The 14,984-nt window shown below is 44.3% G+C and overlaps 1 protein-coding gene across 1 annotated transcript in view; it reads right to left on the bottom strand.

The window, feature by feature from the left end:
• CDC16 (cell division cycle 16) overlaps nt 1-14,984 on the bottom strand; it is a 148,468-nt gene that overhangs the window by 102,715 nt on the left and 30,769 nt on the right. The window contains exons 4-6 of the mRNA XM_086934581.1: nt 12,225-12,263; nt 5,041-5,181; nt 613-772 (exon numbers count right to left, since the gene is read on the bottom strand). Of these exons, the coding sequence (XP_086790707.1) occupies nt 613-772; nt 5,041-5,181; nt 12,225-12,263 (340 nt within the window). The remainder of the gene's footprint in view (nt 1-612; nt 773-5,040; nt 5,182-12,224; nt 12,264-14,984) is intronic.

Here is a 14,984-nt window from a genome sequence, read left to right as displayed (position 1 = left end):
GACTCAGGAGTGGGTCAGGAGTCTCTTCCTATCTCTCAGCCAATGGAAATAAAAAGCATACCACACTCAGCAGAACTGCATGAACGGTTTATGCCATGCTATGTGTCCATGCTCAGATGTTATAACCCAAAGTGTATAACCACGTCCAGGGCACAAAGGGTAACATTCATGCAGTGAGATGGACTCACAATAACTATGTTTTGGGTGGAAGGCCCCATGTTTTTCTACTGTCGCATGATTGAAGTATGGAATGTTTGAGACAACAAGCACAGTTTTCTTAAGTCAGTTACATGATCATAATGACGAATGGACATTTACATTGAAATAATTAATGAAAGTGTGAGTATCAGTAGCCTTGTTCCAATAACGTGTTATTTGGCCGCATTTAATTTAATGTGAATTCCATAAATATCACTACATGGCGTATGCATAGAAGTGAATAAAAGATATATATAAGCAAATTATGTGACAATGTTTAACCCTGTAACAGATTTTGTGGGCTTGCAACATTAGCGGCAAGGTACCAACTTTCTACAAGGCACTAAAAAGAAAAATACATAGTTTACAGCAATATTGATAACCACATTTTAGTCAAATCAGAGCGATCCAAACCTTCTTGGGCAGTCAGCATGTGGTGGGCTGTTAAAAGGTCAAATGCTTCAAAGCAGTAGACATCAATTTCCAAGGCCTCTTTGTAGTTCTCAGTTGCAAGGGTTCTGTTATCAAGTGCATCGTAGATCTTCCCTCGCAAAAGGCAAATCGAACTTTGAATCTGGTAAAAAATCAAGGCTAGAAGTTGCACATCAAAATAAAGTTACAGGCTCCATTTTAAGTACAAACACAACACAATATCTCCTAAAGAAAGGAGAAAAGCATACTTTAGGATTTTGGAGGGTTTATGTAGTTTCGAGTTCATTGTCCCTGTAGAGGATATTATATAATGCTTGACTGGACATTTATTGGCTATGGGAATGTGTACTTAACGGCAGCCATTTCTATATATTGTATGTATTTATTGCATTTGCATTTTTATGGTCATTTGACCGAAAGAAAGTATTTTGATGGTATATTTACAAGGAGGTAGTGTTTCAGTGCTTCATTGAAGCCCTCCTGGGTTGTTTTTAAAGCCAGAAAACCCACAAATAAACCCTCCCAAGTTCAGGAGTCTGTAAATTAAAGCCTTCCACAGATTGCAATTTATGCATTTACTTCTTTTTTTTCACACACCTTGCAACAAAGAGCATCAGAGCACTATCCAGTACGGAAAGACATGGTCACGAAATACAAAACTGCATGAAGACATGATTTTTTGACTCAAAAGTAAACCGTGGGGCATCATAATAATAATAATACTGGTATTTATAAAGCGCGAACAGCTGCCTCAACTAGAAGGCGTCCCAGCTCTGTGAGGGCATGGCAAGAAAGCTAGCTGGGAGTCTGCGGCTTAGAGAGGCTCCGAGAACAGCCACGACTTAAGCTGTCTCCTAAAGCTTGTTTCTGATTGGGCCTTTCGCAGCTCAGGAGGTAGGGAGTTCCAGAGACGGGCCACGTTGGCTGAAAAGGTCCGGCCGCCCAATCTAGCCCTTTTGATTCGCGGCACACTCAGTAGCACCTGATCGTTTGAGCGAAGGGAGCGGGTCTGTGTGTATCTGGGCAGACAGGCTCTCAGAATTTTAGGGCAAGTACCGTAGAGGGACCTGTAGGCCAGAGTAAGAGTTTTAAATTTTATTCTACTGGCAATCGGGAGCCAATGCAAGGCCCGAAGATGGGGGGAAATGTGCTCTTTGAAAGGAATATGCTTAAGCAGCCTGGCTGCCGCATTTTGCACCGTCTGCAGCCTTTGGACCAAGTATTTCGGGAGACCGCTATACAGGCCGTTAGCATAATCCAGTCTCCATGTGATGGTGGCATGGATCACGGTTTTCCGGCATGACTCAGGCAAAAGTTTCAGGACTGGGCGGAGATTCCTCATTTTGCTCAGGCAGCACCCTGTGACCTGATGGATCTGGGGCACAAAAGAGAGATTTTCGTCCCACTTGACCCCCAGATTTTTTGCCCACTGGGAGGGGGGAGGTTGGGTACCCATCTCAATCGGTCATCTGCCGAGAGGTGTACATAATAATTCAACAGTACATACATTTGGAACTAGACTATAAACAATGCCACTCACTAATTTACCTTACGGGTGAGTAGTTGCGCTATACAAGCTATTGATTGACTCACCACTTCTCGAAACAAGATAGATGCAGCAGGTGAACTACAAGGAGAAGGCCATTAAGGAGTGTGGAGCGTGGGCATGAAAGCTGAGGGAAGAGGAAATTAGAAAGGACTTAAGGGAATTAAGCCATAGAGGAAAGGCCTTAGGACACAGAGGTAAATATGTGGTGAATGAACAGAAGATGCATCAAATCTCTTCTGAAATTCATGTTTCAGCCAGTCAGGCAAAGCTGGCAAAGCTCACGTCAAAGGGAGTTTCACACTCAAGATGCGAAGCACATACATAAACGGATAAAGTGTGGGTGCTCCATTCCTTAGAGACAGATGTCTCAGAGTGATAAACATCTTCGTGATTCATAAGGAAAGGTGGTCCAAGTAAGTACTGTGGAGATCCAGCAGGAAAAATCACCTGGCTGATTCACAAAATTATCAAGATGCATTAGCCGAGAGCTATCGGTGGGTGACTAGGACCATGGTGATCGATCAAAGCTTCAGGTACGGGAGGCAACGTGGGATGCTGCATAGAGGGAAGCCTTGAAAAGTGTGAACAGGAACCAGTGGGAATAACATTCTAGCAGTTTATTTATACCAGTACCAAGGCTTTGCAAGGCTGACTTGAAATGATCCTCAGTGATGAGATATATAATGACATTTGGAAACCTTCACTGGTACTGAGCATGCTTAGTTATTTTTTTCTAAATCTTAAGGCGAACGTTAAACAGCCTAATTTTTTTTGGGGTTTTAATGACAGCAGGAGTAATGCAGAGCACAGCAAAAATGTTCAACCAGAATTGTGCCAGCAGGAAAAAGGTCGATCAGGAGATGAGCAACCGTTTTGTTTTTTGAGGACCGAGAATAAGACCATGCTGTACCATACAGGTATATATTTCTTTCTTAGGCCCGCGACATGTGAGAAATAGCATACTCCGCAGATATCTTGTTTACAACTGATTGTTGTCAACATATTAGTGAGAGGCTAAGCACGAGTCTCACCGCAATTCACCAAAGCGATTTGCTATAAAGAACAATGGGCAAAGCATATTAATGATATTTGGAGAACTTATTGGGGCAGCTGGACAGGGCGAGAGAGGACGTCGACAATTCCTAGAAGTTGGGTGTGATTGTCTAAAAAAGAGTACCATCAGTTGAGAACCTGAATCTCAATATCTAATCAGTGCTTCCGGGTGTCCAGAGGGATTCTGCAATTTAACTGTCAGAAGCTCAGACAGAGAAAGAAGGACCAGAAAAACAAGATTCCTCTTAGTCCAGGGTGCAGAGAGCATAAATGATTTTGAAGCATAGTGGTCTCAGTATTGCAGCATTAGCTAAACCCAGATTAACTATCAACAACTACGTTTACATCTGCAAGATGGCTTTCAAGTTTGTTTTCCAAACAACTGACTGTGTAGTATCATGCATTTGTAATGAAATGTATTTTACACCTCCTGGTCAGTCAGTGCCTGTGCTCTGTGCCCAATAGAATGTTGGAGTCTTGATGTGCCTCGGAATGTTGAGACACAGGGAGGTGAAGTGACAGTTAGACATGGGCTGAGCAGCTGACAGGCTGCTCCTGGTGGGGCTCTCCTTCAGAACATAACTACCTATTACTACTTGTTACCTGCTTGAATAAATCTTACGTAATTACTACTTTTCTGCGTGGACCTCCTCACTACAAACTATTTATGACCTTGGCAAGGAACAGAAGAGCAGTGATAGGCCGGTAGCTGTTGACATCACTACGGTCAGCAGTAGCTTTGTTTAGCACTTCAATTGAACAGTTTTTGAAGGTAACTGGGAGGGCTCACACTGGGACAGAGAGTTGAATAAGCTGATGTATTTGAAGCTTATGTAGTGGATTTAGTGAGGTTGGCGGTGACTAAATCAAGAGACTAGCTGCATGTTTTAATGAGGCCAGATTCAGAGACTTAGACAAAGACCGACCAACTAGATGAAGATTTCCAAAGTGATGACAGGAGGAGGGATGGTCTGAGGAGGAAGCGCTAGACCAGCTCTTAAATTAGGACCTTTCCCTTGAAGAACTCAGCAAACAGGGTTTGGTGGCAGAGTCAACAAGCATTTGCAATGCAATCAGTCTCGCCTTTGGGACCTTATATGTATTTAGCTATGAAGCTCATTAGCATTGGCGCTGAAACATCTACTATTCTTTAACATGGAGGGAAAGTAAGCACCAAACTGCGGAACGTGGCAGGTATGGGAACACATGGGGAAAAATACTGCCTATCAGCAGGAAATTGTTTTGGCCAAAGCTTTGTTTTTAATATACAATCAGCCCCTTCGGTGGTCATATCACTAAAAATACAAGATTTAAAAAACAATATTATTGTCCACAGGTACTCGTTGAATACAAGTTTTTATGACATGGAATCTAGGGAATAGTGATTCTGGTATTTTAATGACCCCTGGTGGTTATTTTCTATCACAACAATTAAATAGAGGCAGTTGCCAGAAAAATAAAAAAGAAAGTCCCTAAACAGAAAGCAATTCTGGTATTTTACTGACCTCTACTGGTCGTTTTCTATCAAAACAGTTAATAAGAGGCAGTTGAACAGAAAAAAAGTCCCTAAACAAAGGCGGAAGCAGACAAGTCCTAGGGCTGATCTCCAGATCCCACAAAGTACATAAAACAGATCTTCCAGGCAGCGCAAGCGCGGTCTAGGCCCAACCTAAAAAAGGGTGGCGGGAACAATTTGAGTGCGATCTGTGGTGTACCGCTCAGAACTACCGCAGAAGAAAAACATTTATCTACATCCAAGTTCAAGAGAGTTTATTTAAAAAAAAAACACTTTAAATAATTCAACTTACGGAAGAGTCGGACATCTGCAAGTCTGTGGAAATGCTTTTTGGGCCACTGTCATTTTTGAAATGTTTCTCAAATAAGTGCACATTTATGGGTTCTTCCATGTCGAGAATATCAAGTGCCTGTTGATATTCTTTAGCAGCATACTGTGAAAATAAGTAAAATACATTTTTTTCTACTGACATTTTCATAATTCTGTAACTTATTAAACTATAAGCAGAGACCTTTCCACTCTTCAGGGGAAGTCCAACACCAATTAAACACAGGAGGATTTAAATATTTTCTATATTTAACTATATCTAGACACAGTTACAGTCTGAACAATAACTGTTGTTAGCACCCTGTGTGGCATGCAGAGATTAGTTTAGGTATTAAGTATGCTGGCCCTAGCCATTGAAATGTGCCTGCATTTTAGGAGCAGTGGCAGAGTCAGGTAGGACAGAAAGAAGACACTGGAGAAGGAGAGTGTGGGTCTTGGAGCTTATGTATGCAGATCTGGTGGTTTAGTGGACTAATGCGTCCACTGTAGAGGCCTATGCTTGACCTCATGGTCACAGTTCAAATCCCAGTGGGTCCACTCAGCCTTCTGAGGTCTATAAAATGCGTACCATTGTGTTGAGTAACAATAAACATCTGTTATTCAGCACCAAGATGCCCACGGGTGAACAAACGCTTTACAAACATGCATTATGTTATAACCTTATTATCCGGGCATTAGAAGCTGTTTGGGTGTGGAATTCCTTTAGTCCGACAGCCAACACAATGTTTGGGATGAAGGACAACAAGTTTACATGTTTATTTTGTCCACTGGACAAGTAGGCTCAACCCACTGCAACACAAACCCTTGGTTGGCTACCAGCTTACTGTGTACCACAGAATGGCTCTATGACAGAGGAGTCTGTAGCACTAAATGCAAGATTTAAATTGTAATGTATACGTTGTACAACCTTGTATACGCGATTCTTTAATACTAAAGATTTTACTTATAGGGAACATTCCCTAAAGAAATACAGTGAGCTGTCAGTTTGCATAACTGACTGCAATTAAAGTACAAAATATTAACATGTTTGGTTTCAAAACAAAACGTACACCCAAAGAAAATGTATAACTTGGAGAAAATAAATTCTGATAAACTATTGTGCAAGTTTAGGTACCACTTCTCAGAGGCATTATGTAATAAAACGTGTATGATACTTGCCAATCTTTAAAAAAAAAAAGATTTGTTTTGCAAAAATCTGTGTAAAACTATAATGAGCTACATGATAATATACTTGGGTGGCAATTCTTTAAAAATGCCACAAGACTGCACCAGTAGGTAAATGCTCTTGCCTTGGTACAGGGTGAAGACCTTCAGGAATTCACACAAGTTTACAGAAGGAAGCCTGGAAACTGTACTCCTCGTAAAGTTCTGTGATTTCAATTTTCACCTCAGAATGTACCGATGCTTTTATTTGCTGGTGCGAAAATCTTTTGTGCAAATGCACTTTCCCTACTATAGAAAATGTTTTGGTCCTACCCTTGGCCAGGTGTAAAGGTCCAATCTTTTCGAGTGTGGAAGAGTGAAGAGGAGTTGGTGAATCCCCTTAAACATGTAAATATGTGTGCCACAGACTTACTAGTCAATCCAAACTTGAAACTACTGCTTTCGGCCTACTTCAGCCTCTGTATGTAGATTTGCTGAAAGGCAGAAAAACCACAGGATTCCCAGAATACAAATCCTGCTACAGCATGGGCTATGGCATTATCAGAGAGGTTATTATCAGAGCTGTGATGTAATGTGAATGCAGCCATAATTTGTCACCTAGGTGCACGGCTCCAAAAGAGAAAAGTGAATTTCTTTACCGGACATGTACCTTTCCTAAGCATCCCGGGCATTTGGGCAATTCGATATTTTATGAAATTCTGTTCCCATGATTAATCATTCTCTCTCTTAATCTGTGCCCCCACCTTCAGCTTGGACCCATTTTGTGCCGCAAGAAACGAACAGTGGCTTCTGGACAATTATTATAAATGTATTTAGATAACAGAAAAACTGCACATTTATTTAGCTTGAGCAAGGACTCTTTGGCCATGCATGAGAAAATGTTCGGGTTGAACTACTCTTAATTAGAATTAATTGAATGAAAAACATTATTGACAAACCATTATCATCATAATACCTGAAAAGGAGAGTTTCAGAGATTACATAACATAAAAGTAAGTATCAATGGAGCAGTGACTTACTCCTCAACCATACTTTCATGCAGCACCATAAAATGCGGGTTGTGCAGAGATTAGATCCTGCTCCAGTACAGCCACAGCCAGGGATTATTACCGGATGCGAGAACCCAAATAATAGGTTGTATTTACATTCCTCATTTGAAGAGGATGGTAGTGTATTTAAAGTGTTCCTTCAATTCTTGCCGTAATTAAATTACAGCTATCTAATCTAGGCAAGGTAAAATGTTATCGGCTCTCACACGACAGCCCAACACCCTAAAGTACAATCCCATATACCCCATCTTGGGTATAAATTAGTGGTCACTCCTACCCTGAAAACATAGGATTGCCCATCCTCCTCCTCCTCCTCCCCAAGCTCATCTGATCACCTGTGCATTTCCCTTCCATATCTGATCATCTGCCTCCAATCATTTCATTAATCTCTCTTTATCTCACAAACCGTGACAAGGTTCGGCCCCTCCCCCCAACTGTGTTTCCAGACTGCCCCCTTATCACTGTACACTCCAACATAGACGCAAGCACCTTTCTCCATGTACAGCAGAACATATTTATTCTTCTTAACCACACAACCCCAAGACCTATACCTCCACCTGACTCCACAAAAGAGACAGATCACTCTTCCCCGACCATCTTTTAAGCCAACTAAAAGGCCATTTAAGAATCATTGTTTTCACCCCTGCAAATGCATGACACTAATTTTACTCTTATTCAAAGGTCCGATCGTCTGTTACCTTCCCCATATCACCACGTCCATGCTTCAGACTGCTGTTGCCCATAAACATCAGATTGGTCAAATGCACTGTACAGTTAATAACAACTGCTTGCCATGCAACCTCACACGTCCTATCACTCCTCACCCTAGCATGTTGCAATGCTGCCCACGTGAGCATGATGCACCAATCCCAATATATCCATGCCATATTGCTACACATGCAAAAACCACAGTTGATGTACAGAATGCAGAACAATGTCATACATTCACCCCAGTACACAGATCTGGGCCTACATCCATCGTTTTGTTGCACACCACACCACCCCAGTTCAGATATGGCCATATGCAAATCAGCCTTGACCCTGTGCCTCATGGGAACAGTCCAGCCCGAACTGCCAAGCCATGCCTTCCCTGGACCGGAAACAAGCTTCCGAGGACCGGTTCTTCAGCCCGGCTTGCTTGAATGCAGTGGTGTGGAGTGCATGGGACTCACGTCTGAGCATACCCATCCCACTCGGGGTGACAAATGCAAAAACCACAGTTGATGGACAGAATGCAGAACAATGTCATACATTCACCCCAGTACAGAAATCTGGGCCTAAATCCATCGTTTTTTTGCACACCACACCACCCCAGTTCAGACATGGCCATATGCAAATCAGTCTGACCCTGTGCCTCATGGGAACAGTCCAGCCCGAACTGCCAAGCCATGCCTTCCCTGGACTGGAAACAAGCTTCGAGGACCGGTTTCTGGCATTCCAGCCGTCTTCAGCCCGGCTTGCTTGAATCCAGTGGTGTGGAGTGCATGGGACTCACGTCTGAGCATACCGATCCCACTCGGGGTGACAAATGCAAAAACCACAGTTGATGGAAAGAATGCAGAACAATGTCATACATTCACCCCAGTACAGCTGCACACCTATTCCATCATACGTCAGCATGTCATACTGCTCCTGTACTAGAGGTATCATAGCACTTGCGCACAACATCTCTCTTTCCAGCTGTGAATGTCATATCATCAAACAAAAGGCTCTAGATTAACGCATATTTGTATTGCCTCCTAATTAGATAGGTGGTCATATCACTAACAGCAGGACAGAGCTGCAAGCATGCACCGAAGACTGCTTTATCAAGCTGCGCTTAATGGATCCCCTGTTTCCTAAACCCACATGTTGGATTAGCTTACTATGTGCCAGTTAGCCAACTCTCACACACTAATGTGTTAAATTAAGGCCTTTCTGCCTGTGCTTGTCAGATGACCTGGTCATCAGTGTTGCCTATATCTATTTGAATCAAATTGCCAAGCCCACACAAACTTCCTCCATGCACTGCATCACCTGCTAATGAGATTGCTTGTCCAACGCACACCAAAACGCACGCATCAAGGAAACTATTCCTGATCTAGACAACAAGGGGTGAATCTTCTGCTTCCACAAAGTGAACAACAAGCGCGCCATTGTATGCCCAGTGTCCTCGGCGGTACAAAAGGGGGTGGTGATGGACGGAGCATCTGAACCAATCAAACACTCACACCCAGTCAACAGATCTGTGTTTAATCCATCACCGTTCTTTAGCCCACTCTGCCACCCCAGTTCAGACATGGCCATATGCAAATCAGTCTGACCCTGTGCCTCATGGGAACAGTCGAGCCCGAACTGCCAAGCCATGCCTTCCCTGGACCGGAAACAAGCTTCTGAGGACCGGTTTCTGGCATTTCAGCCGTCTTCAGCCCGGCTTGCTTGAATCCAGTGGCAAAGTGAGCAAGGTACTCACATCTGAGCATACCCTGCCAACTTATGGCGAACAAAGCGGTACAAAAGGGGGTGGTGATGGACGGAGCATCTGAACCAATCAAACACTCACACCCAGTCAACAGATCTGGGTTTAATCCATCACCGTTCTTTAGCCCACTCTGCCACCCCAGTTCAGACATGACCATATGCAAATCAGTCTGACCCTGTGCCTCATGAGAACAGTCCAGCCCGAACTGCAAAGCCATGTTTTCCCTGGACCGGAAACAAGCTTCCGAGGACCGGTTTCTGGCATTTCAGCCGTCTTCAGCCCGGCTTGCTTGAATCCAGTGGCAAAGTGAGCAAGGGACTCACGTCTGAGCATACCCTGCCAACTTATGGCGAACAAAGCGGTACAAAAGGGGGTGGTGATGGACGGAGCATCTGAACCAATCAAACACTCTCACCCAGTCAACAGATCTGGGTTTAATCCATCACCGTTCTTTAGCCCACTCTGCCACCCCAGTTCAGACATGACCATATGCAAATCAGTCTGACCCTGTGCCTCATGAGAACAGTCCAGCCCGAACTGCAAAGCCATGCCTTCCCTGGACCGGAAACAAGCTTCCGAGGACCGGTTTCTGGCATTTCAGCCGTCTTCAGCCCGGCTTGCTTGAATCCAGTGGCAAAGTGAGCAAGGGACTCACGTCTGAGCATACCCTGCCAACTTATGGCGAACAAAGCGGTACAAAAGGGGGTGGTGATGGAAGGAGCATCTGAACCAATCCAGCACTCACACCCAGTCAACAGATCTGGGTTTAATCCATCCCCTTTTGTATTGCAGTGTCCTCTGCAGCATCTAATCAACTTCCCCTACCTTTCTCTTGTAAGCATAGGACTCTTTAGCAACCTCTATGCATCCATGCCCCCTACGGTCTGTTCGTACCCAACCAAGAGATCAGCTGCATTCTAAACTCCTTTCCTCCCACGCACACACAACAAATCACGTTCTTAATCTTGTAGTGTAGTTCCTATTTTCCCAATAGGCTCTGCGCATTGGAATAACATAAACAGCAGTGTAGACGTAGGACTGAAGTTATCTAGGTCTCTACTGACTATGTTAAACTTAATTCAGGTTTGCGCCAGCAAGCTCAGAGGTCACTAGAAACTTTCTTGAATGAATAGGGAGGGGTTAACTTCCCTGGCTCAGACAAGAAGGGATTCAGTTTCTGACAACCGCATAAACATGACAACTTTGCTCCCTCAGAATAAGAGTACATCTCTAGAGTCGTGTGAAAACAATAGGCAGCTATTTCACTCAGTCAATCGTGCATGCTTAGTTCCACCAGAATGCAGAGAAATAGAGAGACGAGCGTTTTCAATAAAATTGATGTTATTTATTGAGCAGTCTTCCTTCTCATGCAAGAGAAATGAATTGCCACAGTTGCAATACTCATTATAAAGTAAAGTGCGTACAGTAAAAGTAGTATTATGAAATAATACTGTAAAAGCATTGATATGGTTTCTTAGCCATATAGTACTTAAAATAGATAAAATATACATATATAAAAACATTGACTAACGTACTCAACTGGTGCTTCTAACTACGCCTACCCCGGTGTACCTGACCTAAACCTAATACTTGGGAAGGAGTAAGTAAGTAGCAGTTTAAGTTAAGTTGGTTAAGATTAGTTTTGTCAAGGATCAGCATCAAGAATTCTCTTAAGGGTTTAGTCACCTCCGTACCTTGGTAATAGAATGTGGGAGGTCTGGTATCTCTTTCCTCAGGACTTGATATCCCAGCCACCCACAAGAGTAGGCTGGAAACACCGGAGCTGGATTTTCTCGGCTGGAGAAAAAGACAGCTTCTCTCTCAGTGCGTCAAAACGGGCGAGGCGGCTTTCCGTGGGCTCTCGCATCAGCTGGGCTCTCGGGCAAGTAGACGTCCGCTCTGCTCCAAACCACTGTGTGTTTGCTTAAGGCAACTGTTGGTATTTTATACCTGGAAGGTGCCGGGTTTGACGTAAGGTTGGACATAAGACGTCACTAAGAACTAACAGTTCTTGCCGGACTTCAGGAGTTCTTGTTCAAATCAAAACAAAAGCAGGGGGGAATTTCCCAGGCTGCTGGAGGCTTGGTTTGTTTAAAGAACGCGTTGTGCTTTCTAGGAGTCGATGGGAGTAGCCGTGCTGTGCTATGGACTGCACGGGCTATTACTGAATATGGATCCGATTCTTATGCCTTTATCAGGATATTATTGATTATAACCTCACAAGGGCATAAATCGGGAATATTGAATTAGGGTCCTAAATATAAACATAACAATCTCATGTGTGTAAAAATCGTCATCTCCTTACAAAACACCAGATCACTGGCATGGGCCATGTAACATAGTGAATACAAGAAAGGACAAACTTTTAACCTCACACCACCATAATTTTTGTTGCATGCCCTTTTCCGAGAAAAACAGTGTACTCTTAAAAGGCCTTCTGCTGATTTAATTTTTAGAACCCGAATCAGTACTCACATGACAACGGGCAGCTAGGTATCGACATGCTTCATCTATCTAAAGAAAGAGAAAAAAAGTTCTGAATCAAACATCAAAGTGTGAACACTTGTAAAAAAAACTGCATACTGTAAAGCGTTGAACACCACGTGGAAATGGCTGAACGATGAATAGATGTTACTGCTTTCAAAATGTGTTATCCAAAGTGAACACAAACAGTCAAATCAACCCATAATACTCCACACATTTAATTTTACAAAAAATATGTACATATTCCCTATTAGTAAGTGGTAGTAAAATACAATAGAGTCTCGATTTAACCCTGCGTTTTCTCGGAACCAGTTGATGGAAGCAAGGAGAATGGCAAAGGTTCATGCATAGAAAAAAGTAGAAGCCCCCTACATGGTGGTGTGCTGGCGAAGATGTTGCATAGGTCAGTGTTCGACCCATCAGCCTTGGCGGGTGGGCTCCCAAACTTTTTGCCTTCATTCCTCCCGTTTTGCTAATTTTTATTTATTTTTTTGGGCCTTAGGACTTTGCGCACTTTACCACCGCTAACCAGTGGCAAAGTGCTTGTGCTCTCTCCTTTACACATGGGGAAACTGGTCTCAGAATCCACACAAAGGACTTCACATTAGCCTGCGGTGCCCCCAGACTGATTTGGACCACAGTAGGGAGGACGGACAAGGGGCACAGGAAACCATCCCCTAAAACTCGTGCAGACCGGTCTGAAGGGGTGCCTAAGGAGGCTGCCCTGGAGCCTACCAGAGAAGACACTTCTGCTCGAGAGTCCTGCCTGAACTTGCTTGATGGCACATTGAGGCACAGAAGTGTGTCTAACTCTAGAGGGCCTGGAAGCAGGCTAAGGTCTAGGCAGCTAATGACACCTCTGGAGATCATCTCATCTATTGGGAGAATGTACTCCTATATAGATTCCTGTGCCTTGGGCAACCAGTGTGGGAATCCCTAGAGAAGTGGTGTCTGACAAGGGCACCAACTTCATGGCAGCGTACACCAAGTCCATGTGGGATGAGAGTGGGCTAACCTACAAGTTATCCATGTCCTATCACCCACAAACAAATGGGCTTGTTGAGAGGTTCTGCAAGATCCTCAAGGGCATGACTGTGGGCCTACCTGAGCCCTTGAGGCGGAAGTGGGATGTTCTCTTACGATGTCTGTCCTTTGCCTACATGGAGGTACTACAGAAGGGAGTTGGGCTTAGCCCATTTGAACTACTCTATGGTTAGGAGACTTCTCAGGCTGGAGAAAGAGGGGCGGGTGTAAGCTGCCAAGAAGCCTTTCCAGATGTAGTCAGCAACACGTTGGCCTTAAAAAACCAAAATTCACACATTCTTGATAAAGGCTTCCAAGAACTTAGACACCAGCCAACAAGTCATGAAGCACTAGTACGATGAGAGATCCACCTTGGTCTAGTTTCAACCTGGCCAAAACAGTGAGGGTTATGGAGCCTTTGGAACCCACAGCCCTCCAAAACCACATGCCTGGGCCCTATGAGTTGAAAGAGCGAACAAGTGAGGTCACCTACGTGTCATAGGTCCGAGGTCACCATCCTCCTGAGGACAGATGATGGGGTGGAAGAGGGGAATGAACCTCTCTACAATGTCTTATCCTCCGAGGAGTAAGATGGGTCAATAAAGTGTCAACTTCTCACCTACTCGGACCCCAGAATAGCAGAGGTACTGATGCCAGTTGCTGGAACAGTTTGCCACCCTATTCTCCCTCACTCCTTGGCTAGCACACCTGTGTATCGATGATATTAATTCTGGAGACAATATACATGTGAAAAACAAAATTTACAAGTTGTCAGAAAAAGTGAGGGCTTGCATTAAAGAGGAAGTTTCCAAAATGATGGCATTGGGGGTGATTCAATCAATCAATCAAGCAAATTTGTAAAGCGCGCTACTCACCCGCTAGGGTCTCAAGGCGCTGGGAGGGTAGGGGGGGGGGGGGGGGCATGATTCGCTACTGCTCGAACAGCCAGGTCTTGAAATGTTGAGTACTCCAGTAGTCCCTGGTCCGGCCCTGTAGTGTTCCTAAGTGCCACCCCCACGGGGCACCACCTCAGAATTCAGGTTCTGCATGGATTACAGGGAGGCCCAACTCAGTCACCAAGACTAACGCTCACCCCATCCCAAGCTTATCGACAGTTTGGGAGCTGCCAAGTTGCTTAGAACCTTTGTCTTGACATCCGGGTACTGAACGATTGCTGTTAGTGAGGGGGACAAAAAAGTAGAAAGCATTTTCAACCCCAGAGGGCCACTTCCAATTTCGTATGATGCCCTCTGGATTGAAAAATACCCCTTCCACCATTCAAAGGTTGGTTAGCAGTGTCTTAGCTGGGAAAGGAGGCATTCAGTGCTGCCTACCTGGATGACATAGCTGCCAACAGCTCCCGCTGTGAGGACCACCTAGACAATCTCTAGGAGGTGGCTTAGACTCTGCAGCAGCCAGGCTTAACGATCAAGGCCAGCAGGTGCTAGACAGGATAGGGTTTGGATGGTGTACATGGGACACCTAATGGGTGGAGGCATTGTGCAGGTTCTCCGTGCCAAGCCTGAGACCATCCTGCCCTGGGAACCCCCTAAAACTCAGACTTAGTTGAGGGCCTTCCTGGGCCTTACCAGTTACTATAAGATGTTTGGATTGAGTGGGGTAGACTGGATTGAGTAGGGTGGATTAGATGAAAACGGAGTGGATTAAAGCAAGCGGGGTGGATTAAAGCTGGGTGGGTTGGATTGGGATGGATTGGAGTGAAGTGGA

Source organism: Lissotriton vulgaris, chromosome 8, assembly GCF_964263255.1.
Source record: "Lissotriton vulgaris chromosome 8, aLisVul1.2, whole genome shotgun sequence".
Lineage (NCBI taxonomy): Eukaryota > Metazoa > Chordata > Amphibia > Caudata > Salamandridae > Lissotriton > Lissotriton vulgaris.
The sequence above is the reverse complement of the archived record's forward strand: the minus strand, read 5'-3'. Positions and strand labels throughout refer to the sequence as shown.